Consider the following 26,643-nt stretch of genomic DNA (forward strand, 5'->3'; position numbering starts at 1 on the left):
TTGCGGGGACAACACCTGGCGGAGGCTAAGGGACAGAGGAGAGCAAGTCCCCCTTGTGCCCTTTTCCAGAGAAACGTCCGGCACTGAGCGGAAAGGACCACGTCTGGAAACGCCCAAGTGCTCCTAAGCCCCTCGCGTTGCCATAAATCGCGCCCTATAAACCCATAGGCCCCGCCCCGTTTCCCTGGACATCAGCGACGTCAACGCCTGAGCTCCCTGGGAGGGAGGGGGAGGACCTTCTAAACCCCGCCCATTCCTCATCAAGCCCCGCCCACCCGTCTTCTGCGCTCTGGTACGACCCACCTGCACCGGGCATCTGCAAGCCCCGCCCCCGCCCCCTAGTTTCCGGTCCACTCCGGCGCTCCGGGAAGGCCAGACCACGCCCACTCGGGTCGGTGGCTCCCTGCGGCTCCGCCCCCAGAGATGAAAGGAAACTGGCAGTCCCCAGAAGTGACTTCACGACCGCCAGCTGGGCTTCCGCTCCTCCCGGAAGTGACGCGCGGAAGCCGGGCTCAGCGCCGCGGAGGTAGAGGTGACCCGGTGTTGAGGGCTGTTTGGTGTGGGGCGGTGGGAGCTCCCTGCGACACTGAGCCGCGCTCCTCTCCGCCGTCCTCAGGGCCGCCGCCGCCATGGGCCGCGAGTTCGGGAACCTGGCGCGGGTGCGGCACGTGATCTCCTACAGCCTGTCGCCCTTTGAGCAGCGCGCCTTCCCCAACTACTTCAGCAAAGGCATCCCCAACATGCTGCGCCGCACTCGAGAGCGCATCCTGCGCGTGGCGCCGCGTGAGTGCGGGGCGGGCGGGGGCGGGGCCGCGCAACTCTCCTTCCACCGTCTTCGGGAGACGTGGAGTTCTTATCGAAACGGCTGGCCTAAGGTCGCTTGGTCGACTCCAACGTCTCCCTCAGGTCATCGCTGCCCATTATCAGTGATGAACTGCTGATGCAGTGTCATGTGTTAGATAGGCGGCCGGTTGTGCTGATGGTTTCATGGCATTGGGAATATACCAAGAGCCCGTGGAAGGTACACTTGAATTGGGTGGAGAGCCTGAGGCCCGATCAAGGCCAGCAAGGGCCGTACAGTGAGAGCCTGTCTGAAAACAGCGGAAGCATAGCGCTGGGGATGGCCCAGCAGTTAAAAGCACTTGCCGCTTTTTCAGAGGATCCGGGTTCTGCCCCCAGTGCCCATACGGTGATTGACGACCAGCTGTCACTCCAGCCCCAAGGGATCTGACAGTCTCTTTAATTACCTCAGCCACGGTCCGTAAGCATGGTGCACAAACATACATACTGGCGAAACACTCTTGAAATGACAAGCAAGGGCTGGGCATGCACGCCTTTAATTAAAGCATTCAGAAGGCAGATTTCTGAGTTCAAGGACAGTGAGGACCACACAGAGAAACAGTGTCTCCAAAACCAAACGAAAAAGTTAAAAATCAGGGACAGTAGAACAGGCAGAGTTGTTTGAAAGTCAGAAATGAGGACTGAGAGCAGGACAGAGGTGGGTGAATGTCTTGTTTGAGGCCAGTAAGTCCCTGGGCCCTGGAGAGATGGCACACTGCTTGTTGGTGGTTTGGGGTTTTATTTGTTTCTGAAACAGGGTTTCTCTGTGTAGCCTTGGCTGTCCTGGACTCACTTTGTAGACCGTGCTGGCCTCAGACTCACAGAGAACCATCTGCCTCTGCCTCCCAAGTGCTGGGATTACAGGCGTGTGCCACCAAGCTGGCTGGAACACTGGTTATTATGGTGCATGTACTTGTTGATGCAGAAGACTGGGGTTCGATTCCCAGCACCTGTATGGTGGTATAACAACCATCCATAACTCCAGTTCCAGGGGACCCTGCATCTTCCAGCCTCCAGCCTCCATGCCTATGGTGCACAGCCATGCATACACACAAAGTGCTCCCCAACAAAATAACAAAATAAAAGTTTAAAAAGAAAGGAGCTGAGAGGTTATGTGCTCTGTGCACTCACAGCTTGCTCTCTTGAATCTTACAGCATTTGTGTTGGTCTACCTGATCTACACATGGGGCAACCAGGAGTTCGAGCGGTCCAAAAGGAAGAATCCAGCCTTGTATGCAAACGACAAGTGAGCAGCATGCATCTGGATGACAGTTTCCTGCCTTTGAAAGACCGTTCTCCAGGAGAGGAGTCTACACTGTAGTGTCTTGAGGACAATAAACTACTTATGGTCTCTCCTTTGGTGACTTTGTTTGCCTTTTTTGAGACAAGGTCTCACTCTGGGACCCTGAATGGCCTGGATCTCCTAAGAAATCCGCCTGCCTCTGCCTCCTGAGTCACGGTTTTCACCGCATACCTAGTCCGCCTTTGTTTTGTTTTAAAAGCAAAGTTCTTAGTGTGACTGGTGATATTCAGGGTCATGATGGTTTTTTTCTCAGCACAAGTTCTGAATGGGGTTTGGGGGTGGGTATGAGTGGCATGGTCTCTGGAGTGCCAGCTCTTAACCCTCCGCTCCCATTATAATCATAAAGTCTAGTGATGACACCGCAATTAAGATGCCGGCTGTTCTTTGTAGACACGTCAATGACTTTTTAACTCACGGCAGCCTTTGAAGCAAGCATTCTAATCCCTTTGCCCATGAGGAGCCACGGCTTAAGTACTTTGCCCAGAATCACATGACTGAGTCGGGAGCCAGGCACCAGTGTGCGCTCTCAGCACCAAGCGCTGCTGCCTTGCTCCCCAGGGAGGAAGGCCTGCCTTAGCCAGTGGGGTTTTAGCTTTGGAAGGAGGGCATGAGGCAGTCCCTTGGCTGTTAGAGCAGGGGTCAGTGAGGGAACTATGTTGGGCTTTGTGTTATGGAGCCAATCCAACAGTGGCTTTTGGTCACTATGTGTACCACAAAGGCTTCAATGAAAAAGGTATACCACCTGCTCTAGAGCCTTCAGATGCCCTATTTTCTCTTCACCTGGAGATGATTGGGTGGGTACGGTTGGCAGTCCTGGGCTGGCCCTGTCAATCAGCTAAGGGCACATGTTGCAGCCTGTCTGACTCTCAGACTTTTTGGCCTGTTGATTGCTAGTTATTGCCAAACATTCTTGGAGCAAATTACTTCCAACAGGGCATCTTTGAGGTAGGATATAGGAAATGGCTGTCAGACATAGCCTTGCACCCAGGTCCTTAAAGCAGTGGTAGTGCTTTAGTAGAGCTCCTCATGTGACCCCCCAACCATAAAATTACTTTTGTTGCCATTTCACATCTGTAATTTCGCTATTATTATGAACTGTAAATATGTGTTTTCTGATGGCCTTAGGTGATTGCTGTGAAAGGGTCATTTGACTCCCAAAGGGGTTGAGAACCACTGCCTTAAACTGTCACATCTGGAGCTTTCAGTGTCCTATCTGTAAACATCAACCCAAAGTGCTTGGGCTAGCTAGGTGTGGTGGCACACATCTTTAATCCCATTACTCAGGCACTCAGGAGACAGGCAATCTGAGTCTGAGGCCAGTCTGGTCTCCAAAGCGAGTCCAGGTCAGCCAGGGATGTTAGAGAAACCTGTCTCAAAAAACAAATGAAATGAAAGAAAGGAGGAAAATGAAAAAGTACTTGTGTTGGCTGTAGTGAAATGGGTGATCCCAGGGAAATTTTCAGGGCTGTACACCATCTCTGTCCTCATTTATTCCTGGGTCTTAAACTCATATTTTAAGAGTTTCTAGAATCTGAATTAAGCTGCAGGTCCCAAGGAGGCAGAGGTACAGCTGTATCCATCTTGACTTTGGCCACACAAGCTCAGAAGAGCACCTTAAGTTTTCTTAGCCCACAGCAGGACATGAGCCTCCTGGTCTGACCTTTTAAAAGTGTATATATTGTATGTGTGTGCACCAGTGCTGCAGTGTGCGTGTGGAGGCCAGATTCTCGCCTTCCATCTGTATCTGAATTGCAGGGATCACTCTTGGGTGCCTGGCTTTGGATGGCAAGCACCTTTACTGCAGAACCATCCCTCCGACCCACTGTGAATCAGCTGATGACCCTGCTGTAAGCGCTCTGATGTCCAGAGGTTCTGCTCATGGCTGAAACCGTTAAAGCTGTTTCAGGCTGTCTCTCACAAGAGAGGCAGAGGTCTCCTCTGTGTGACAGGTGCTCAGTGACTGTGATGTAAGGACTGGAGCTACTTTAGGGACTTTTTTTTTTTTAAGGCTACTTAAAAAAAAAAAAAGAATATAGTTTGTGCATTGGTGTTTTGCCTGCATTCATGTCTGCATGAGGGTGTAAGATTCCTGGAAGCAGAGCTACATACAGTTGTAAGCCGCCATGTGGGTGCTGGGAGTTGAACCTGGGTCCTTTGGGAAGGAGCCAATAATCTTAACCACTGAGCCATCTTTCCAGCCTTAGGGACTTGCTCTATTTACAGAGATTCATAAAAAACAATGTGAGTCGACTTCTCCCCACCATTCACACACATCAGGCATCTTCCATCACTCTCCACTGTGTTTTTGTGAGACAGGGCACGGACCACCACAGATTCAGCTAGCTGAGTGGGTCAGGGAGCCCTAAGGATTCTCTCTCTACTTCCCAGCACTAGGATTGCAAACATGCTACCGCCCCCGGCTTGTCATGTGGGTGCTGGTGATCTGAACTTAGGTCCTCCTGTTTGTGTGGCCGGTACTTAGCCAACTAAGCCATTTCCCTATCTCCATGAGTCAAGCCTTTTAAGGAAGGAACGTCCCATGTCTCAGATACCCAGTCCTAAGATACAGATGGCTCTTCTGTCTGCTAGGTTGCATCCATTTGCTCCATTTAACTCTTTGGAAAGGCCCATGCTCCTGCCCCACATGGCTCTCCCCTGTGGGCTGCCATCTGGGGAAGGGAGATCTCTTCACTCTGCCAGTACTGTAGTCAGGACATAGGCCTACAAATTACAGGCCCAGACACCTGCCAAAAAGCAAATACACTTTGACCCTTTGTTGAAATTTTACCTGGAAACATTTTTCCATTTCAAAGTCTTCCACCTTTTATTAGGCACCTCTTGCTCAGGTTCAACACAAAAAAGCGTCCAATTAGTGCCACGTCTTAATGATCCCCTCTCCATCTGGAAGGCATTCTGACAGCTACCCAGCAGCCTTTGCCCTTTTTCCTGTTTCCTTCCAGCACTTTTCTCTGAACGATCCCTGGGGGTTGTACCTGGAATGAGCAAGCTCCTGCTAGCAAACCCGTTTGCCTCTCTCTTCCTGTAAATTAATTATTTGAATCCCAACAATGTGCCCATGAGGTCCCATACCTATGTTCTTCTCACTGTCCGAGCAAAGACTAAAGCTGAAGAGGGGAAAGGCTGGCCTGTGGTCAGGTCAGCATACTCAGCAGCCTGCAGCTTCTGTCTCCCAGCTGACAGTTCTTGTCTTACAGCTGAAACTAGGGCAGCTGAGGCCCATGAGGAAGGAGCTTGGAGCTCTTCATTCATTTAGCAACATCCTTGATAGGAGAAAACAGACAGATGGTTTAAATTTCAGGTACAGTGTAGTTCTCCACAGCAAAGGTACACAATGGCTGTGAGTAATGGGTGTCAATTCTGCTAAGGGCTTCCATGCTAAAGTTTGAGGGGTGCTCCTTCTATTTATTTATTTATTTTTGTGCTAGGGATTGAATTCTGAGCCTTGCACATGATAGGCAAACACCTGACCCCTGGGCTACATCCCCAGCTTCCACATTTCCTTTAAACACCACAGGCTTTGTTTAGGTGTTGAATAACTTGTCCCTATCACGTCATTCCTTGAGAAGGGCTGGCCTGCAGATGGCTTCAGTCTGGGGCCCTTGGGCCGTGCTGCACCCATGGGGCTGAATGCTCTTTTCCTGTGCACAGGGCATGGGCTTCAGGTGCTTTCCCTTGGCTGGGCTATGTTGAACTTTAGAGACTACACAAAAGGTTACTTTGATTTTGCTCAGGGCATAGGAAGGCAGGAACAGAAGGATAGGGGGGAGGGGGAATCCCATCTTTTGGATGAGCTGCATGCCTGAGCACTGGTGAAAGGAGAGTCTGGCCCCAAGCCTGCAGACCTAACTCATTCTAGGACATCACGTTGTTCAGCCTTGCTTATCTAATCACATCTGTGTTCTTACTCAATGTTCACTGGGTCATGGCATAGCCTCTCCTCATCTCTGCAAAAGTTCCCATTTAGTTTTCTACTTGAGGTCGTTTATGGAGAGGGAGGGGGCAACTGACTAGTCCCGAGTGGGTTGTGTTTAGTAGTCTGATCTACTCAGCAACTTTTTTTTTTGAGACAGGGTTTCTCTGTGTAGCCCTGACTGTCCTGGAATTCACTATGTACACCGGGCTGGCCTTGAACCTGGGACCTGGGGGATCCACCTGCCTGTGCCTCCCAAGTGCTGGGATTAAAGGCGAGCACCACCAGAGTCTGGCTTTACTCAGACTCCTATGTTATGGAGTTCCCCGCCAGCATCCCCCCCCCCTTTTTTTTTTAACAGAGGACTAGAATCAGGGCAGACAGATCTTTGGAGTTAAATCCCACCCACTCCAGCTCCGAAGTCTATCACACTTCTCCCTCGGCAAAGAGGGACCTTAGTTTTGGTTGACTGGTGACCACACTGCTCTCTCCGGCACTGTAACAATTCCTCCATTTTAGCTAGGGACAGAGAAACAAAAACAGGCTCTTGTCCAAATGTCCAGTCATGAAGAATGAGAAGAGCCTTGGGAAGGGCTGTTATCGGTGAGATATTGGGTCAGGGAGAGAAAACTTACTTCCAACTTTTTTTTGTGTTGTTTCTTATGGGCTTATGGAGATCTAAATGCATGACTTCCGATTCACCTTCCCCCCTCCAATGTATTAAACCTCCTATGGCTGAGCATGGTGGGTCACTTCCGAGACCACAGCAGGACTGTGAAATTGGGTCAGCCTGGTCTATGTGGTAAGAGATTCTCAGAATCAAAGGTCTTGTCCCTTTGATAACTGGTCACATTCGGTACAATCAAGTGTCAAAGAACCTACAGGGACTCATTCTTAATAAGACCAGTGTTTGGGCTTCAGCCTCAGCCTATCTGCTGCACCGAGGCTGGTGGGAGTGCTCTGCCAGAGCCCTAATGGCCGAGGATGAAGCCCACCATTGATCTGGTAGCGTCAGTCCACAAGCTGTAATGACACCGACTTCAGAGTTCCAGCTGCTTCCTCACTCACGAGTGTTCAAAAACAAAAGCCTAAGGAAGGGTACAGTTTGAATTCCGCACAGCCAGGGCTGTACTGGAAGGCAGTGCAAACTGCTAGGGCGACAGCCCCTCCTGAATGGGGGCCCCAGGATACTGTAAACCGTCTATGTAGCCTCCCACAGAAGGAATAGAAGGCCATATCCAGCTGCCCGTACACAACAGGACAGTGGGTTTTGCCTAGAAAAGGTCAGAGGTCAACATTACTTCTGAAGACTTTATTAGAATCCTATTTTGATTATAACCGTCTCACTGAGGTATTTTTGGATATATTCTTGGTTCTGGGAATTGAACCCAGGACATCACACATGCTCCCTCTGTTACATTCCCGGGCTGCTGAGCTGTGTTAAAAGTATGGCCAGGTTCCTGGTCTCCCTCATGGATTCACGTGGCTGTCCAAGGGAGGGCAGGACAATGCTGATTCCTGATAAGATGGGTATAAGGGTCCAGACAAGCAACACCATCAAAGTCCAGATGAGGGATCAGTCAGTGCAATGTGCCCGAAGTGTAGCCCTTGAGTACATTCCTTGGGTACACATTAACTTACTGAATCGATCCTGATTACAAACAAACTTTGCCCCTATCTTAGCTGGCAACCATGAGAAAGGCAGATAGGTGTCAGCCTATAAAAGGAAACAAGAACTGGCCCCTGGCTTTCAGGCTCCAACATCTTCCTTCTGCCAACATGTTACAGCTCAAACTCTTTGCAGTGCTCCTGGCTTGCTTGCTGCTGTTGGGCCAGGTAAGAAAAGAAACAGTAGTGGCAGTGGAATTCAGAGTCAGTCTGAGTTCTGAGAAATGCAGGTCAAGCTCCTGCAACCTGAAAATGGCCCCTTTTCTACGGGTGATGCTTCTCCACCTGAGGGGAATATGCCTTTGCTCTGTAGGTCAGTGGCTCCCCAGTACCAGAGCTGAGTCCAGCAAAGAGAGCCCGGAGAATGACCCCGTTTTGGAGAGGGGTTTCCCTGAGGCCCATTGGCGCATCGTGCCGGGATGATTCGGAGTGTACCACAAGACTATGCAGGTATTTGACAAACCTGGGTGCAGGGTGGATCAGAGTGCCTGGGAAAGCTGCAAGGTGTGCTATCAGAAATCACAGAGACCCAAGGGTAAAGCCGAGGCAGTGTGTATAATATATGGAGCTGCAAGCTCTAGGGAGAAGAGTCTCTTGACAGCTAAGAACCATCTAGATCCGTAACACTGGGCAGACGAAACAAGGGGTAGTGGAGGCAGCAGAGGTGGCCTGGGGCACGTTAGGTCTACATCCAATCTTAATCACTTTTTTTTTTCTTCCCCCATTAGAAAAAGACGCTGTTCCCTAAGTGTGGCTCAGGAGTGATGTTCATACCAGGGGAAGAGTCACCTCCAACAGTTCTATGGAATATTGGTTAACTACATCTTAGCTGGAGATACTAAAGTGAAGCAGCCTTGTGTTTTTAATATTTAAAGACAGATACTTGCTTTAAACTGGTCTCCATTTCTTCTTAGAATGCTGTTGATTTGTATATAAACTAAGTTTGTCAGAGTTTATTTTTCTATAAAAGCTATTAAATGTCTCAACTCTAAATTCTGGCAGTCTGGAATTGACCCTTGACTGAGTCACTTCATACACCCAGGAAACAGCACTCACTGTCTGAAGGGTGGTGCAGGTCCACGGGGGGGGGGGGGGCGTGAATACCACTCTTCAAAGACTCCCATACTGAGCAAGCATGAGAGCAGGCAGCACATAAGCTTACAATGGTCAGCTTTGGCAGATCCAAACTTGTGGCTCTTTCCTCGGCAAGGAGCTCTTCAGGCTGGCACGAGCCACCTGAGGACACACACAAGTTTATCTAACTGTGAACATAAAACAAATTTCGGAGAGTCTGATTTAAAAAATAAAACAATAAGCTCGGCATGGTGGCACATGCCTTTAATCCCAGTACCAGGGAGGTGGAGGCGGAGGCAGTGGCAGACGCAGAGGTAGAGAGGCAGGCAGATCTCTGTAGGTTCAAGGCCAGCCAGGTCTATATAGTGAGTTCCACACTGGGCAGGGCTACAGTGAGACCCTGTCTCAGAAAAACAAAAACAAACAATAAATAGTAAAAATAAGTAGTAAAAATAAATAATAGCCTATACCTTAAGAACATAAAAAAGGATTGATGATTTCTGTTGGTACAGGAGATACACGGACAAGGACCCATGGCCACAGTTTTTTAAAAAAAAATTTTTAGATGTATTTTATGTGCATTGGTATTTTGTCTGCATTCATGTCTGTGGGAGAGTACTGGATCCCCTGGATCACAGGTAGCTGTGAGCCACCATGTGGGTGCTGGCAGTTGAACCCGGGTCGTCTGGAAGAGCAGTCAATGCCTTTAACCACTAAGTCATCTATCCAGCCCCAAGTCCAAAATTTCTGTAACCAGAAAATGAGACCTGTGCTGGCCAGACCAGACCTTTACAGCACAAATAAGATGCAAAGGAGCAGGTACAAGAAATGGCCACAGTAGGGTCTGAAGAAGTGAGAGCGCAGTGCATATGAACATCATACAGAAAAGCTATCTGATATTTATTAAACTTAGTTTCTCCAGCTATGGTTTGGCATTATACAAAGCATTATAATGACACAGTAGAGTTAAAAAGAGTTTACAAATTGAAATGTGATACCCTTGTCTCCAAATATTTTAATTGCCATAAATTTGTTTAAAAATACACATTAAACGCATGTTTGACACTCTAAACTTTCTATAATCTCAATACCACAAAATACATATAATATACTATACAGATGTGGAAAATCTAGTTAGTATATAATACTTTGCTCACCATTAACAGCTTATTATGTGAAATGCACATACTGACTTAGAAATTCTAGCTTTTGAGCCCCAAAGTACCTCTGAATTTTAATGTATTGCAACAAATAAAAATCACAGTATATAATTGAAATTTTGGTTGAAAGTGTCAGATGCCTAAATATTTTGGATAAAAGAAACATAACACAAAGATTCGATCATGTACAAAATAATGGCCTCCCTCCTACGAGCAACAGCATCTTTCTGAAGAGTCACCAGGCCTGGACTTTATCAACCATCTTACTGCCCCTCCAAAACCCTCCCCAAATAGCAAACCATTATTTACCAAATGATTTTAGTTTCAAATAAAAAGATCATCAATAAATATATAAGCATTTCCATCCTCCATATATAAAATTTCTCAAAATCATTCAAAACGGAGGCTAGGTAGAAATTTCCCTAACTGTGCTTACCAACCCGGTGTCTCACCCTCAAGTGGGGCCTTCACAGGCCCTGCCAATTGAGCCAGTGCTGTTGGCCAGCCCCACCCCCACCCCAGTACTGTTGAATGCTCATGTCACTGACGTGCCGAGTGTGAGCATAATGGGGACACCTTTGAGTCAGCAACAAGCTCAACAATATGGACGCCATGGCACTGGTTTGAAAGGCAGCACCTCCAACCTGACGTCTTCGAGAGGTACAGAACAGGCAGAGAGCCCCAGCTAAAAGGCTAAAAGCTGAGAAGAAACCTAATACAGAAGCAGCGCGGTCTAAACCGAGTACTATTGGGATTTCTGAGCTTGTCCCCGCTCATCTGAGAGCTTCCTCTGTGTTTAAGGATGATGATCTCTGCTTAGCTGAGCAATGGCAGCAAGGAGAGAGGCGCATGCAGACAGTTCTGAAAGTCAACTTCTTAAATATTGGCAATTTAAGCTGCTGAAACCTCTGACTAGTGGAGACTTCACCTGGACACCTTGTTCTAAATTCCATTTATGAGAGAGGTGTAGCTTCTATTCCCGTCCCTGCTCTAGAGGCAGCAAGTTCTTTTTAACAAAACCCGGGGCTCATGTAAATGGGAATTCCACAGACCAGCAGCTTACTGGTCTTACTCAACTTTGCTTTTCTCAACAAGGTCTCTCTGTGTGGTGCATGCTGGTCTCAAACGGACAACCCAAGTGCTAGAATGAAAGCATGCACCGCTACACTTGCTTCACCAAGTAACTTTCCAGTGTATTGAGCTTTTAGAGAGTGGCTCTCAGCAGCGCAAGCTCTCCACCCAGCAAAGGATGACCTCTGCCTCAGAGCAGAGCTCCTGGCCTTCTCCCATCTTAAGGGCTTGTTGCTTGCTGGCTTGGTTTTAGGGTCCGAATGTCTCCACTGGTAAGCACGTAAAAGGTACCTTCCCAACTGTGACAACTGGCCTCTTCAGGGACCTTCCCAGATGTTTATTACTTTTTCTACTGATTTTACCCACAGCAATGCTCGGTGGGCAATGTTACTGGAAAAGAAGTCTGCCTCTCCAACTGAGATGTGAAGCTGGCTGGGACTTGTGTTTCAAATCCTAGAGGAGCATGAGTCACAGGGATCTGGATCTGAACCAGGTGCTCCGGCTCTCCAAGTCACTTAGCTTTAGTCTAAAAACCACTACACCCGCCTAAAACAGTCATCCTCAGTAGATGTCCTTGGGACCCAGACACCTATAGACGCCTATAAATCAAAACACACAATGAAGCCATTTTGTTCAATTAGCTATTGGAAAATTAAAATCTTTCCCACCCTGTGAGAGCCCTATTACACTACAGAAGGGCTCAAATATATTTCAAAAGTTAATTTACTACAAATCATAGTAATTAAGCTTTAACAATCTAAAGGAATACACACTGCACACTCGAATGTTAACATTCAAGGTGCCAAGAACAAAGTGTCTTTGATCAATTTAATAAATAATGTGGAAATAGTTGCACTAAGCTAAAATACTAAACACACACATTTTTGACAAACTAATTCCATGTTTTCATACATACATACGTACATATATATATAAAGTGTGTATGTGTACATCATTTTAAGATCCAAAGTTGCATGCCCTCATACCTACAAGAGTGCACAGCATCCCCGTCTCAACTGAGCTAGGCATCACCCGGTCGCGCTATCACTGCTTGCACTACAAACTCCTCTGAGCACCAGCCTCAGCTAGTGCGCGTACTCCTGACAAGAGCCTTTGTAGGCTCTGGCTACACAACACAAGCTCACGCATTGAATGTCAATGTACCAAGGTTTCAGCTATTGAATACAAATGATGCTGTCTAAGCTAGCTGAGTAAACCTTTAATGAAAAGAAATGAAGAACAATTTAAAAACAAACGAACAAAAAAATCAATAGCTACTCTAAAGTCACAAGTGTGACATTCAAAGTGCAGCCCAGATGCCTATAAATCCCCAGTGAACGAGTTTCCCAGAAAAACCAGGCAAGTGTGGATGTGTGCACGCGGTACTCTGAATTGCTTTTATATTGGAGAATTAAATCAGTAGTGGTCAGTTTTCTCCCTTCAGCAGCTGTATCTGTGAATTTATTTGAAGCACTCACGGATAGTAAAGTGACTTCATAGCTTCTTGCTCAGAAAAAGGTGTCACTGAGCAAGGAAAGGACTGGGTGCTCTCCAGCCAGAATGGGCGAGGCTGTGTAATCTTGCATGCCTGGAGGGGAGTGCCCCCACGGCCCAGCCTCTCCCAGGCAGGACTACTGTGACAGTTCCATCACTGCAATAGTGTGGGCTCCTGTCCAGAGTCCAATGGTGCGCGCTGCTGCCTCCTGGCACAGAAATGTAAGAGCAGTGAACCGAGTATTAAGGATAGTTGCTATTTCTATTAATAACTATACAGTGAATACAAGTTTCAGACTAAGTTTGTAGCCACTTGTCAAATCAGCTTTAAATGGCTAAAAAACACTGAGGGCACCTACTGAGAGGGGAGGAATGATCACTTGTAAAGGAGTCCAAGGTATGTGCTGGACACGACTGAGACAAAACATTAGAGAAGAGACGCAAAGAGAGTGCATTCTCACACACTAGGACAGCAAGAATTCAGTCACTTAGGATTGGATTTTGATCCATTGCCCATTTCCACCAGGTGGGGAAAATCCTCCACAATGAAAGGCTTAACAATTTCATTCTCCGAGAACTGACAATTTTAAAGAGAAAGTATCTCAAAGCAGCACCATGATCACGTAGAAGTCTCTGCTTTTAACACGACATCAGAATCACTCTAGAGTGTACTGGCTGCCTTGCAGTGCACACAGACCAGAGTTGGACAGCAGAGCCCTGCAGTGTAGCTGCTGAAGGCTAAAAGCCCAGAGGTCGCTTGTTCTAAGACCTCCCTGAAATTAAGGAGCCAGAGTGAGAGAAAAGAGGCAAGGATAGGACACACAACTGTTAGACCACGTAAGTTACTAGCACAAGAGAGGAAACGATGGCCTCTGAAGAAAAAGTACTCCTTAAGCACAGTACGATTAAATTAGAAAGGTACAGAGGCAATTTCTCCAAGGGGAAAATGTTAAATTCAGCGTAAGCTGTAGATATCAACCCTAAACAGTATGTAAAAATAATGAGGTACAAAGCAGTTAAGCTCTGTAAATATGAGACTGCAGGACAAAGTCCACTATCTTCAAAAATAGGTGGTAAAACAGACTAAAGAGAGGGTTTGCGACACCACTAGATGTGAAGATTCTCTATCTCTCTTTCCCTTTCCCATTTCAAGTCTGAACAATCATCTGCTGATAATAGGGATTTTTTTTTCTCCCTAACTGGATGGATTTTTGGAATGAGAAGGAAAAGCCATTTTTTTTGAAGCAGCATTATATCCAATTGATTATACTAAGTCAGGTACCAAAGCCCTAGCTTTTCTGAAGGAATCTATCGTAAATATGACTCTAAAGGAAGATTTAAAATTAAAGAGAATTTAAAATTATTATTGTAGAGGACCAACCATGCATGGCTAATCTGGTCCCAGCGTAAAACTTTATCTGTAAACAATCCATAGAGTTATCATTTAAAGTTAAGATTTAAGGCACACCAGACATGACGGGGTCACTAAAAAGTATAGAGGAAGAGAGACATTCCTCTCCCTTCACTGCTACACGCACCTTGTCGGGAACAGTAGTTTGATAAGGAATTGTTACAGAGCTGGCTTCCTAAGCACTATCTCTATTATTTCCCCCTTTCCAAGAGAGCTCATATTGAGCCACGTTAGGTACTTTTCTAGTATGAATTTTCTTTCTTATTTCTTTTAATGTGACAAGGGATCATATAGTCCAGGATAGCCCTAAACTTACTGTCTAGCTCTATGTAGCTTGAGGATGATCTTGAACCCCTGATCCTCCTGTCACCACTCCCCAATGATGGAATTACAGGCATGCACAACCATGCCCAGCTGCTACTGCGGGTTTTCTGATTCTGTCAGAAGCATACATCACTGATGAGGATCTTTGGAAAGAGAAATTCATCATCTCCACTTTAGACATTGGGACACCTCCTTTCAAGTTCCAGTTACTGCATGGTCATATCCGAGCATCACAATCTCTCCACCATAGGGGAAATCTGCAGACTTTAACCCTTAAATATTATCAAAGAACAAAGGCTGCAACCTTCAGAAACTGGATCACTGTTTTAGGAGTAACTTACTCTGCTTCAATTAAGTGTCAAATGAGTAAAACAAAAAAGTGTATAAGGTTTTAATGAACTCATAGTTTAAGATTGTCCTCTGTGAAGCCCTTCAGTCTGCCGTGCTTCCCCAGCAAGCCTATCTGCTTCTCTGTAATGCATTAGATGCAATGTAGTCACCTTGTGATTGCTAGTGTTACTAACACGCGTTCACAGTTTCAAAATAATGCATACCGAACCAGACCCACTCCATTTTTGCACCCATGTAGAATGCCATCTTCTCATGTTTAAGCGACTTTTCACATGTGAAAGAGCATCCTCAATACAAGCATAAATCCTACAATAATAAAACTGAAGTAAGACTTGAAATAACATCAGGTAAGTAGCTGTAGAAAGAACAGGTCCTGTCTTAGACAAGCCCACTATTATCTTAGAAGACATTAAGTAACACAGCTCCCAAAATATATAAATTAAATGCCTACATTAAATTTATGCTAAATATTCAACAGAATAAATCTATAGGCAAAAATAACTAAGTTTTAAACAAGTTCCAATGTGGGAACTTGAAAAAAAATGAAAATAAATAGAATTTTACTTGATTATTTATGAACTGTAACTGGAATTCCAATTACTGAAACCATCTTGCTGATGTACTTCAGGTTTAGAAGCATTTAAATACTTGTCACATTGGGAATATTGGAAGGGTCAAAATTGATTTGATGGCTTTGGGTTATCAGAAATAACATAAACCAAAGAGGAGAAAACCATTCCTCATTCTTAGTGTCGACTAGGTGGTGTGTTATGGCAGTTTTCCTTTGTGATGTGACACAGTGTTGTGGAGAAAATCAGAGGCAACGAGAATATGTTCAGTTCAAGATATCAACTTGGCATCCTGCCGAAGCCAATGTAGTCCCTGCCGGGTGTAACGAGCCAGATCTGTCATGATGCTTGCATTAAAGATGAGAGGGCCCATCACTTTGTCCAATTCAGAGAAGAATTCTAGAAAATTAAAAACATTCAGTAAGTATCACACTTTTATTAAATCACTGATTTTCTGTAAAATAGCATGCCTCCCACACTGAAGGCCTCTACAGTCTCTCAAGTTCCTGAAGTCATACATCAGTTTAAACAGAATGCACAGCAATGAGTTCCAAGATGAGTACCACTGCTACTACACATTAAAAGTGGCACGTGTGCAGCGCCCCTCTGGATCACGCAAAGCCCTCTCTATGTGCTATTCCTGTGCAAGAACTAAGCAGTAGGGCTGAAGAAATGGTTAAGAGCACTCGCTCCTCTTCCACAAGACCCTGTTCAATTCCCAGCAGCCACCTATCAGCTCATAACTTTATGTAACTCCAGTTCTAGGGGAATCCAACACCCTCAGACATACATGGAAGCGAAACACCAATGCACATAAAGTAAAATAAAAAAATAATTAAAAACAGGAAGTAGTATAAAGGAGGAAACAGTGTTTCTTGTTTCCCATACTAGCTCCTGTGCAGCTCCATACAGTCTACAGCCAACCTTTCTGCTACTATCAGTTGCCATGCACTGATAAATCCCTTCTTAGTCAGTGATGAAACTAAAAGGATCCTTCCTAAATGAACAACAACAACAAAAAAGGCTCTATGGCAGGATGGCATAAATGGGAAGAGAGGACAGTATATTAGGATTTGACTCCAATGCAGTTTTGGCAGGGAACAGACAGGGATGTAGTAAGTACTTAGATACTTCCCATGGAAAAAGCTTTTAGTCATGCAGAGAAAAAAGGCTCTCTTTAAAAAAACATTTATTTATTATGTATGCAATATTCTGTCTGCAAAAGGGCACCAGATCTTATTATAGATGGTTGTGAGCACCATGTGGGTGCTGGGAATTGAACTCAGGACCTCTGGAAGAGCAGCCAGTGCTCTTAACCTCTGAACCATCTCTCTAGCCCCAAAAAAGGGCTCTTAAAGATTACAGGCTATCATACAAGGCAAGAATCAGACAGCTGAGGTGAAACATCTCTACAAAAATTATAACAAATGCAAAAGGAATGTCAGAACAGAATATTGACAGTGGTTTTTCTTTGCTCACCCTTTCCCCGAGGAAGCTTTGACATAGCCTAGGCTGGCCTGATCCCTACGTAGCCGATGATAACCTCAATCTCTTGATCCTTACAGCTTCTGTTCCCAACTGCTGGAATTACAGGTAGGCACTACCATGCCTGACACATAATGAATTTTCTATTTCCTAAAAATGGACCTAGGCAATGTTCATCATGGATGTTCAAAAGTGTAAGTTAAAGTTTAATAGGAAATGTTGTATCACTCATTAGTGACACTATGCAAATACTCTACTGATCTTTAAAATTATTTTTTTTTTAAGAAGACAGGTTCTTGCTACATAGTCTAGACTGGCTTCTAGCTTGCAATTATTCTGCCCCAGCCTTCCAAGTTCTAGGACTAGAGTCTACTTTACCATGTCCAGGTCTGATGAATCTTTTAAGTTTTCTAAAATAGGGTTTCTCTGTGTAACAGCCCCATTAGACCAGGCTGGCCTTGAACTCAGAGGGCCAACCTGCCTTTGGCCTCCTGAGTGCTGGGATTAAAAGCATGTGCCACCACTGCCTGGCGCAGGTCTAATTGGTCTAATTAATCTTAATATCAATAAAAGGTGTGACATGATTGGGAGTTGTTCTGACCTGGCTGGAGTTGGTATAGCTTTGTTGGAGGAAGTGTATCATCACGGACAGGCTTTGAGGTCTCAGAAGCTTAAGTTAGGCCTAGTGACTCACAGTCTCAACCTACTGCCTACAGATCCACACATAGAACACTTAGCTACCTCTCCAGCACCATTTTTGTCTGTATGTCTCCATGCTTCCCACCATGAAAATAATCTCTGAACTGTTAGCCAGCCCCAATTAAATGTTTTCCTCTGTAAGAGTTGCTGTGGCCACATTGTCTCTTCACAGCAATGGAAACCCCACAAAGACAAAACCTTAGGTAACTAGTTGTATCCTAATAAGATGTACCACCTTGAACATTTTATCTAAATACTGAACTTAAATCTAATAAATAGAAAGAAGATAAGAGACAGAAGAACAAATGTACTGATAGCATGAGGAGGAAACCAGTCAAATACGGAACAAGACATACTCTTCTCGACATTAATTGCATGGCCCAATAAGGGGGAGAGGTGCTAAACAGACTTACTGACAAAATGCAGCATTTAGACCTTGAGTGAATACTATGTACAATAAATCAACTACTGTATTTCTTAATGGTTCTCTTTCTTTTACATTTGTTTTTCTGTCTGTGCACGTGTCACAGTGTCCTTGTGGAAAAGTCTATGGAGTCTCTTCTCTTGTTCCACCAAGTGGTCCTGGGGCTTGAACTCAGGCTTGGTGGCAAGCACCTCTACCTATTAAGCCAGCTTGCCATCCCAACTGCTGTACTGCTCAAGGTATATCTGAGACTATGGGGAGGTGACGGTGCTGCCCCCTGAGCTACATGCAACAAGCCGCAGCAGACAGACTTGTGCTGCACCAGGGACTACTTCTAGTCCACCCTGCGTCGCCAGCACTACAAAAGCTCCCTGTCCATGCTGCTTCCCACACATCAGTCCACCTGTCCCCCCTTCATGCCAGGGACCAAAACAAGGGCCTTCTGCATGCTGGGCAAGTAATCTAACAAGGATCCATGCACTGACCAAGGATTAACCACATTTAGTATGTGGCTAAGCAAAGGAGGCTATTAGCAAACTGATTATATGATTGTCTCTAAACCACAAAATAAATAAAGTAAATGTTCTCCACATAACTAAATTACTAAAGTTTCTTTTAAGAATTCTACCCTCAAAGTTTGTCCAGAGCCCAACAAACCTTTTTGCTCTTTGGAAAGCTGTTCAGCTTGGTCCCAAATTTCGGTGGCATAGAGGAAGTTGGACGTGACCTGGACATAGCTCGCTGCCATCTGGTGGATCTTCTGTGGAATGGTCACTGAAGAACCACTTGCTGAGGCACTGCTGCCCCCAGAAGAGTAACTTCCGGAATTGCCTGGAGACAGCTTTGGAGAAACGGGGGAGGGCATCCCAGCTTTGCTATACACAAAGAGAAACAGGAGGCTTGGTCACACACGTGGTGAGCACTATGACATCCACACTCTAGAGGATGGAGGCCGTCCTGGGCTTCACAGTGAAAGCCTCTCTCAAAAGGACAAACTAACAAGGCTGAGGACATAGCTCAGTGGAGAGCACTTTGTCTAGCATGCATAAGGCTCTGGGTTTTTACTTCAGCTCTGGAGATGGCTAGACAGGGAAAACAAGATGGAATTTCTACTTACATTAACACAAGACCTCAACAGAGACCCAGAAAATTAAGAAGAAAACGTAAAAGGTTGTTTGTTCCCCTTTTGGGCATAGGTAGGAAGGGTTAATGTGAGAATGGAAGATAAATGAAAACCATGCCACTTGGCACTCTGGCAGTGCCAAGATCTGAGTGGAGTTAAAAACCACTGTAACAAATCTAAGTAACTATGAAATTAACCTGAGAAGAACTGAGGTACTCTTAAGAACTCAGCTATCTGGGAGCTAGTGAGATGCTTCGGGGGTAAGGGTGCTTGCCACCAAGCCTAAAAGCCTGAGTACTACCAAGGAACCTACACGGTAGAAAGGGAGTAGCAAAACCAACCAAAAGCTAACTCAGATGTCTGTAGGTAACATGTCTCATTTCCAACCTTTCTAAAATTATGTTCACTATATTTTAAATTATTAAATTGAAAGTAATAGCTTAAGAAATACTTTTCCAGAGACATAACTTAGTGGGAGCACATGCAAAAAGACCTGGGTTCACTTGCAAATATAAAAAAAAAAATTTTAAAATACCTAACTAGAGATTTTAATATTTTTAAAGTAGCAATCATTTTGTTGTCCATTTCTACTCTGATACACAAATAAATTTATTTTAAATTTATTTATTTTGATAAATTTATTTGATAAATAAATTTATCAAAAATATTGCAGAGAACAAAACTGTACTTACCTCCCCAAGCCAGGTGAAGGTGCTTGAGAATTACTGTAAGAATTCTGCAGGGAAAAATAAATTTATTTAACAGCAATATATAACCTTTAAGGTATCCAGTGTCTTCAAAAGTATTGGGCTAGGGCGAATCTTAAGAACTTAATAATCATTGGCTCCACAACCAGTATGAGGTCAGCTTAGACTTATGAGACTCTATCTCAGAAAACAGAAACATGATGCTAGACAGATGGCCCAGTGGTTTAGAGTAACTGTTGCTCTTCCAGAGGACCTGAGTTTGGATCTCAGCACCCAAGTTGGGTAGCTGACTCTAACTACAACAGATCTTGGTCTTCCTCTGGCCTCTGAAATGCACACACACACACACACACACACACACACACACACACACACACACACAAATCTATAAGTGTTTCAGTATTTTTTTGTGTATAGGTTTTTGCCTACATGTGTATCTGTGTATGTCACACATATTCTAGGTGTCCTCAGAGGCCAGAAGAGGCTATCAGATCCTTTAGAACACAGACAGTTGTAAGCGGCTCTCATAACTATAAGGATGCTGGGAACTGAAACTGGTTCTTTTCAAAGAGCAGCCAGTGCGCACTGAATCTTTAAAAAACATCAACAAAGAGTATGCGGAGGCACAACAGAAAGAAAGTATTAAATGAAAGCTAGGCTGTTCTAGAAGACTCCATAGACAATGCAGAGTAACAGAAATACATGAAAGGAAGTGGAAAAGAACAGGAAATGATGGGCAAGGTGGCACACACCTAAAATCCCAGCATTTGGAAGGCAGAGGCAGGCAGATCCCTGTGAGTTCAAGGCCAGCCTGGCCTACAAGGTGAGTCCAGGACAGCCAAGGCTACAGAGAAACTCTGCCTCAAAACATAAAACAAAAAAACCAAAAAACCCACAACCATGAGCTGAGCAGTGGTGGCCCACACCTTTGATCCTAGCACTTGGGAGGCAGAGGCAAGCAGATCTCTTTGAGTTCCAGGCCAGCCTGGTCTACAAGGCGAGTCCAGGACAGCCAAGTTTACATACAGAGAAACCCTGTCTTGGAAAAAAAAAAAAAAAAAAAAAAAAAGAAAAAAAGGACACAGGGAAAGGAATCATTATTATAATTATAATATTGGCTCCAATACAAAACTAAGCAGAAAAGAGAACACAAATGACTCATCTAGGTTATGTAAGAAGGGGTTTAGATAAGAAATAGGAGATGCTTGAGGAACTTGTAGGCCAGACCTTGAGCCTGTAGGCAATAGTGAGTTATGGAGGGTTCTAAAATCCAAACTACAGCAGGATTTTGGAAGAATTTATATGGTACTGGCTTGAAATTTTTTTAAAAAAGGAAGACATTTTAAGATACTATAATAACTTTGGGCTGGGTATGTGGTTCAGTGGTTGGGCACTTGCTTAGCATATACAAGCCATGAGTTCGTCGATTTCTAGTAGTGTAAGGAACAAAACAAGGTAACAGTTTAAAGACAGGTGTAGCAAACATACAAAGAACATTTTCAAGTATAGACTTGGCTGGTGTATACAGCTATATGAAAATTCTGTAGTTCAATATACACATTTGAAAGCTTTCCCAAGAAGGCACAAACGTCTGAGAACGTTCAAGCAGTAGTAGTTAGTTTGTTATGGTTTGCCTGAATATGAGGGTATCTCTGGGACAAGGATGGACTCCTAGGCGATAGATTCTGTTATATATACTTACCTTCAGGTGCTCAGTCAGTGTCTTAGAGTACTTCAGAGCATTCTCCTTCTTCAGTTTGAACAGTCTCAGGTACAACAGTGACTGGCATCTCAGGCTAAGCAACGGGCAAGGACAGTGTATTTAGACATGGCTTTATTTACAAGCAATCTATCCATTGTGTAGGAATATAGGGCTGGCTTCACGTGAGCAACCATAGTTCAGGGTTAACATTACTTCTCAGACAAAACCAAAAGGTCAGCTTAATATGGAACACATCATAGGAAAAGAAAACTAGCTAAGAAACTTAGGACTAATATCCCAGATGGTACTCTGACATTCAAAATTAAAACTACACCAACATAGAATGTACTTTCAGAAAGTTAAAAACCAAAAGTAGAAAACTGAAATATTACAAGTATTATGGAATATACCGACCTTCACCCAGCTCACACAGTTCAGCCCACATAATTATTGTTCCTGCCTATGTGCCCAGGAAAGGCCACTCTCTCATTCACTGGTCTTTCAGTCCTTACAAGTTTCCCATTCCTTCTCACCATCCGGCCCCTGCCTATGTTGTAACTTCCAGAGCGAATCTCCCGATTTCTCTAAGAGATTTTATAATTTTTTTTTGAGACAAGGTCTGTCTATTCCATCTTCCTAGATGTCCTGAAACTCTCTATATGTGGACCAGGCTGGCCTCAAACTTAGAGATCCACCTGCCTCTGTGTTGGGATTAGAAGTGTGTGCCACCACACCTGACCTGAGTATTCTTTTCTTTTAGAGAAACTTGTTCACATATTCACATGGTTAATTAGTTTCCGTCTGTAGATTACATGCTGAGCAGGGTGGTATCAGACGGCTCACAGCTGCACTTCTAGTGTAAACACTGCCTGGTCAAGTACGCACCCTGAACAAGTCAGCAGATGATGTCTTTCTGGGGTACAGTGTTGTTTAGGAGCATGCATAGAAAGGAACTTAAAAAAAAGTGGTCACTTAATTCAATGGAGGGTTCTGGTACTAGTCCTAATCCAGCACTTTCATCAGGAGGGCAGTCGATTAGAGACTGACAGGAGCTAAAATCTTTCAGTGGGGATTTTGAGCTATTTTCTGTTTGACTGTTAAGGCTTGTGAAGGGCTTGTGGAAGACTGATTCAAGGATAAAGCACACACAGCACAATTCATCAAGGAACTGCCTGTCACCCAGCAAAGGCTAGAATACACAACACTTACCAAAGTACTGTGAGTCTCTTGTCTGCAGCTGTAGCATCTGGTGCCAAGTAATTCTTTAGTTTCATAGTGTATCTATGAGTTGAGATAAAAAACCAAACCAAGTAAACAGAGTATTTCACCTTGATCTTACAACTTCCCTAAAGAAAATGGAACATTAAGCATCTTTCTAGTTCACCACATTCAGTTCACCAAGTAAGTAACAATAATAAATGATAGTTATTCCGGTGAAACGTCAAGATCCCCACTTACTTGATGAGCTCCACCGTGTCTGAGTACATAGGGAACGGGGACTTGGATTCCTGAGCGTTCTTCTCTAGAGCATTCCCACACTCAATGAAAGACACCACAGCATCAAGGTAGAACACTGCTTTCTCAAACCTGTCAGACTAAAGGAGGACAGTGCTGAGGAATGACGCACTGCAAGTGCGGACAACAGAAGGGACATGGTAGCTTTATGACGTACATCCTGAGGAGTGTTTACATACCAAAGCATCTGCATTGTGTTTGAGTTTTTTTGCTTCTTGTAAATAATGGTCTGCTGAATAATTTCTGCAAAATAAGAAGGTCAACATTTTCTAAGATAATTACTAAGTTCTTTTAGTCTCCAGTATCTTGCAGCTTTCACAGTCTTGAGGAGTGATCATTAAATATGTCATAACAATAATAAACTATTATCAAACAATTCAATTTTCTGACAAATGTATGTAAATTAAAAACATAAATTATGGGCTACTGTGGCAAATCTTCTACTCAAACACACAGAGATCAAGCTCCAAAACATTAAACATTAGCTTATTCAAGGTTTTTTGTTTTGTTTTGTTTTTAACCAAGAGTAAATAGGATGCAGGTAGAAGAAGTACCTTCTGACAAAAGGCATGAGAAAGCAACACTGCTTATCTGAGAAGACCCCCGATACCAACAGTGGTACTGACAGCAGGAACAGCTCCAGGAAGCACATCCTTCCTGTCACTCAGGACAGTCTGTAGGTCAGACACAAGTACTACTGTTTTTAAAACCTGTTATGTTTAAATGAGTTTCTTATATGGTGACTGGTATTTCTTAAATACATACTTGAAAGTGTATTTATCTCTTTACAGCTGGCATGGTGGCACATACCTTTAATCCAAGCACTCAAGAGACTGGGGCAGGCTAATCTCTAAGAGTTTGAGGCCAGCCTGGTCTACATAGCAAGCTCTAGGACAACCAGGGCTGTACAAGTGAGATTCTGTTTCAAAAACAAACACCGCCCCCCCCAACACAAAAAACCCCACAAACTTTATCTCACCTGTCATCAAAGGCAAGCTTTGTTCTCCGAGGCTTCGAAGAATCAGGAGTTAGTGTAGATGGAGGACAGTTAGAGGAGCTATTTGGAGCCTTTTCCTGACCAAAAGAAAATATACAAGCAAGTTGAAAACTGTCAAGAATTAAAAAAATGAAGCTAATCTCACTTCTTCAGCCACTGCTAAAACAGAAACAAAATTCCACAATCTTCAAATTACTTTGTTACTAAAGTCAATAGTGGAAGGAAAGAAAGAAAGAAAGAAAGAAAGGAAGGAAGAAAGGAAGGAGGGAGGGAGGGAGGGAGGGAGGGAGGGAGGGAGGGAGGAAAGGAAAAAGGAAAGGAAAAAGGAAAAGAAAAAGGAAAGGAAAAAGGAAAGGAAAAAGGAAAGGAAAAAGGAAAGGAAGGAAGAAAGAAAGAATGAATTCCCCACCACTACCACCAAAACCCCCAAACCAGATTAGGTTCATTTCATAGAACCAAAATATTTATTCTTATATTTATTAAGAGTCCATGGCAGCTCAGTGTCCAAGTGGGTTCCCTAGTAAGGGGAACAGGGGCTGTCTCTGACATTGTGAACTCAGTGGCTGGCCCTTCGATTACTGCCCCGAGGGGGAGCAGCCTTACCAGGCCACAGAGGAAGACAATGCAGTCAGTCTTGGTGAGACCTGATAGGCTAGGGTCAGAGGGAGGGGCAGGAGGACCTCCCCTATCAGTGGACTGGGAGAGGGGCATGGGTAGAGAACAGGGAGGGAGGGTGGGATTGGGAGGGGACAAGGGAAGGGGGCTACAGGTGGGACACAAAGTAAATAAACTGTAATTAATAAAAATAAAATAAAATATATCTGAAAAAAGTCTACTGTATGCAAGGCACTTAGGCTAGGTACTTGTTAAAACATAAAGCAGACACAAACTGAGTATCAAAATGGCAGTCCTGGGTTGAGGAACGGCTCTGTCGGTAAGCCCATGTGCTGTAAGGCAAGAGAACCTGAGTTCAAATCGCCAAGCTAGGCTGCATATTCCTGAGACACTAGGGTGGTGGGGCAGAAACAGGCAGATCCAGGGAGCAACACTGCTGAGATGGTGAGCTTCAGGTTCAAAGAGAAGTTCTGCCTCAGGAAATCAGATTCAGGGCTGGACAGATTTCTCAGCAGCTAGCAGCACTGGTTACAGAACACCTGGGTTTGGTACCAAGCACCCACACGGTGACTCACAACCATATGTCACTCTGGTTCAAGGAATCGATTGCCCTCTTCTGACCTCTGTGGGCACCAGGCCATAGGTGGTGCATAGCACACATATATGCATGTAAGACACTCATACACATAGAACAAAAACAAACAAACTTAAAAACTAAGAGAGAGAAAGATAGATCAACAGAGAAGATGGCAGAGGCCCTCCCCTGGCTTCTACACACATGCATGGACACAGACCTGCACATGAGAGCACGCACACACAACTAAGGGGCAATACCAGTCAGTAGAATATAATGCTGGTGTGTGGCGGCACATGCCTTTAATTCCAACAGGATGATTTCTGTAAGTTTAAGAACAGCCTGGGCTACACAGCAACCTTGGGTCATTCAGGGCTGCCCAGTGAGATCCTGTCTCAGAAAGCAAACCAAACAAAGACAAAAAGAGGTTCATAGGTTCATTACTAAGGTAAGTGCTTTGGCTATCCTGGACTCACTCTGTAGACCAGGCTGAACTCACAGGGATCCACCTGCCTCTGCCTCCCTGAGTGCTGGGATTACAGGCATGCACCACCACACCCAGCCTTAGTATGGTTTTAATTCTTCAACTACCCTATGAAATAAGTGTTAGTATTAGATAGGCTTTGTTGTGTTTTAAGGTAGTCTAAGGGACTGGAAAGATGGTTCAGTGAATAAAAGTACTTCTTGCTCTTCCAGAGTATTTGAGTTTTATTCCCAGCAGCTCACAACTTGCCTGTGACTGCAGTTCCAGGGGTATCTGATACCTATGGCATCCAAGGGCACTGCACTCTTGTCTACATAAAACACAGATACACATAATTTAAACTGAAAAAAAATCTTAAAAAACAAAAATCCAAACAGTCTAAGCATAGGACAGGGACTGCTCCTTGGAATACAAAGGCAATGCTACACCCTGCAGTATCAAGAGAGGTCACAAGCTGTAGCATTCAAGTGGGGGCAACTGGTTTTCAGCTTCTTCCTCATTCTGAGAAGACAATGCTCAAAACTTTGTACTGGGTTTCTAGCCTCCAGAACTAGTCCGTTTCTGTTGTTTGAACTTTCCAGCCTGTGGTGATACCATAGCCACCTTGACTAAACTAACACAATCCTAAGTTCACTAGATAGCTGAGGTGATCTTTCCTTGACTATCAAAGTGCTGAAGCTTTATTCTTTCTAAACCAGTGGTTGTCTGTTTCTTCTTAACCAATATCAAAGTGCTACTTGTATGCATTGATGTAGCCGTAAAGGCTTACTGATAGCATCAGCTAAGCCAGTCTATACTAAGTACATGTAGGTTACTGTGTAAAGAAAGCATCATGCAAATGGGCCGGGAAGTAAGCAGAGGGAAGTAAGTCAGCTGCTTAAATTCTACTCCCGACTCTAGGCTTTCTTTAAACTCCACTTCCTCTGGAAAAAGTTAGTGACTCTAACAGGGACAGCAATTCTAAGATTTCCTATAAGAAAAAGAGTAAAGTAAAAGGCCAAATGAGAAGAAAAAAACAAAACAAAACAAACAAACAAAAAAAACCACCAACCAAACAAACAAACAAAAAACACATGCCTGTAATTCCAGCATTCAGGAGGCTGAGGCACAAAGATCTCAACT

At 44.4% G+C, this 26,643-nt stretch overlaps 3 protein-coding genes across 5 annotated transcripts in view; 2 read left to right on the plus strand and 1 right to left on the minus strand.

Annotated features, from left to right (window-relative positions):
* The first annotated feature begins 379 nt into the window (after positions 1-379).
* Positions 380-2,195, plus strand: LOC110548775 (cytochrome b-c1 complex subunit 8). The gene is made up of 3 exons (XM_021637341.2): positions 380-526; positions 617-783; positions 1,996-2,195. Exons 2-3 carry the CDS (start codon positions 630-632, stop codon positions 2,088-2,090), a joined length of 249 nt encoding a protein of 82 aa, XP_021493016.1. The 5' UTR covers positions 380-526; positions 617-629; the 3' UTR covers positions 2,091-2,195.
* Positions 2,196-7,755: 5,560 nt separating this feature from the next.
* Leap2 (liver enriched antimicrobial peptide 2) lies at positions 7,756-8,735 on the plus strand. The gene is made up of 3 exons (XM_021637335.2): positions 7,756-7,910; positions 8,056-8,192; positions 8,471-8,735. Exons 1-3 carry the CDS (start codon positions 7,767-7,769, stop codon positions 8,505-8,507), a joined length of 318 nt encoding a protein of 105 aa, XP_021493010.2. The 5' UTR covers positions 7,756-7,766; the 3' UTR covers positions 8,508-8,735.
* A 960-nt stretch (positions 8,736-9,695) lies between these two features.
* Aff4 (ALF transcription elongation factor 4) overlaps positions 9,696-26,643 on the minus strand; it is a 77,739-nt gene continuing 60,791 nt past the window's right edge. For all 3 annotated transcript variants that reach the window (XM_060363728.1, XM_060363727.1, XM_021637332.2), the window contains 8 exons: positions 23,831-23,925; positions 23,031-23,094; positions 22,795-22,931; positions 22,546-22,617; positions 21,337-21,430; positions 19,620-19,663; positions 18,462-18,679; positions 9,696-15,595 (listed from right to left, as the gene is read on the minus strand). In XM_060363728.1, coding sequence (XP_060219711.1) covers positions 15,468-15,595; positions 18,462-18,679; positions 19,620-19,663; positions 21,337-21,430; positions 22,546-22,617; positions 22,795-22,931; positions 23,031-23,094; positions 23,831-23,925 — 852 coding nt within the window. In that variant the 3' untranslated portion in view covers positions 9,696-15,467. The remainder of the gene's footprint in view (positions 15,596-18,461; positions 18,680-19,619; positions 19,664-21,336; positions 21,431-22,545; positions 22,618-22,794; positions 22,932-23,030; positions 23,095-23,830; positions 23,926-26,643) is intronic.

The sequence above is a fragment of the Meriones unguiculatus genome, chromosome 11 (assembly GCF_030254825.1).
Source record: "Meriones unguiculatus strain TT.TT164.6M chromosome 11, Bangor_MerUng_6.1, whole genome shotgun sequence".
Classification (NCBI taxonomy): Eukaryota; Metazoa; Chordata; class Mammalia; order Rodentia; family Muridae; genus Meriones; species Meriones unguiculatus.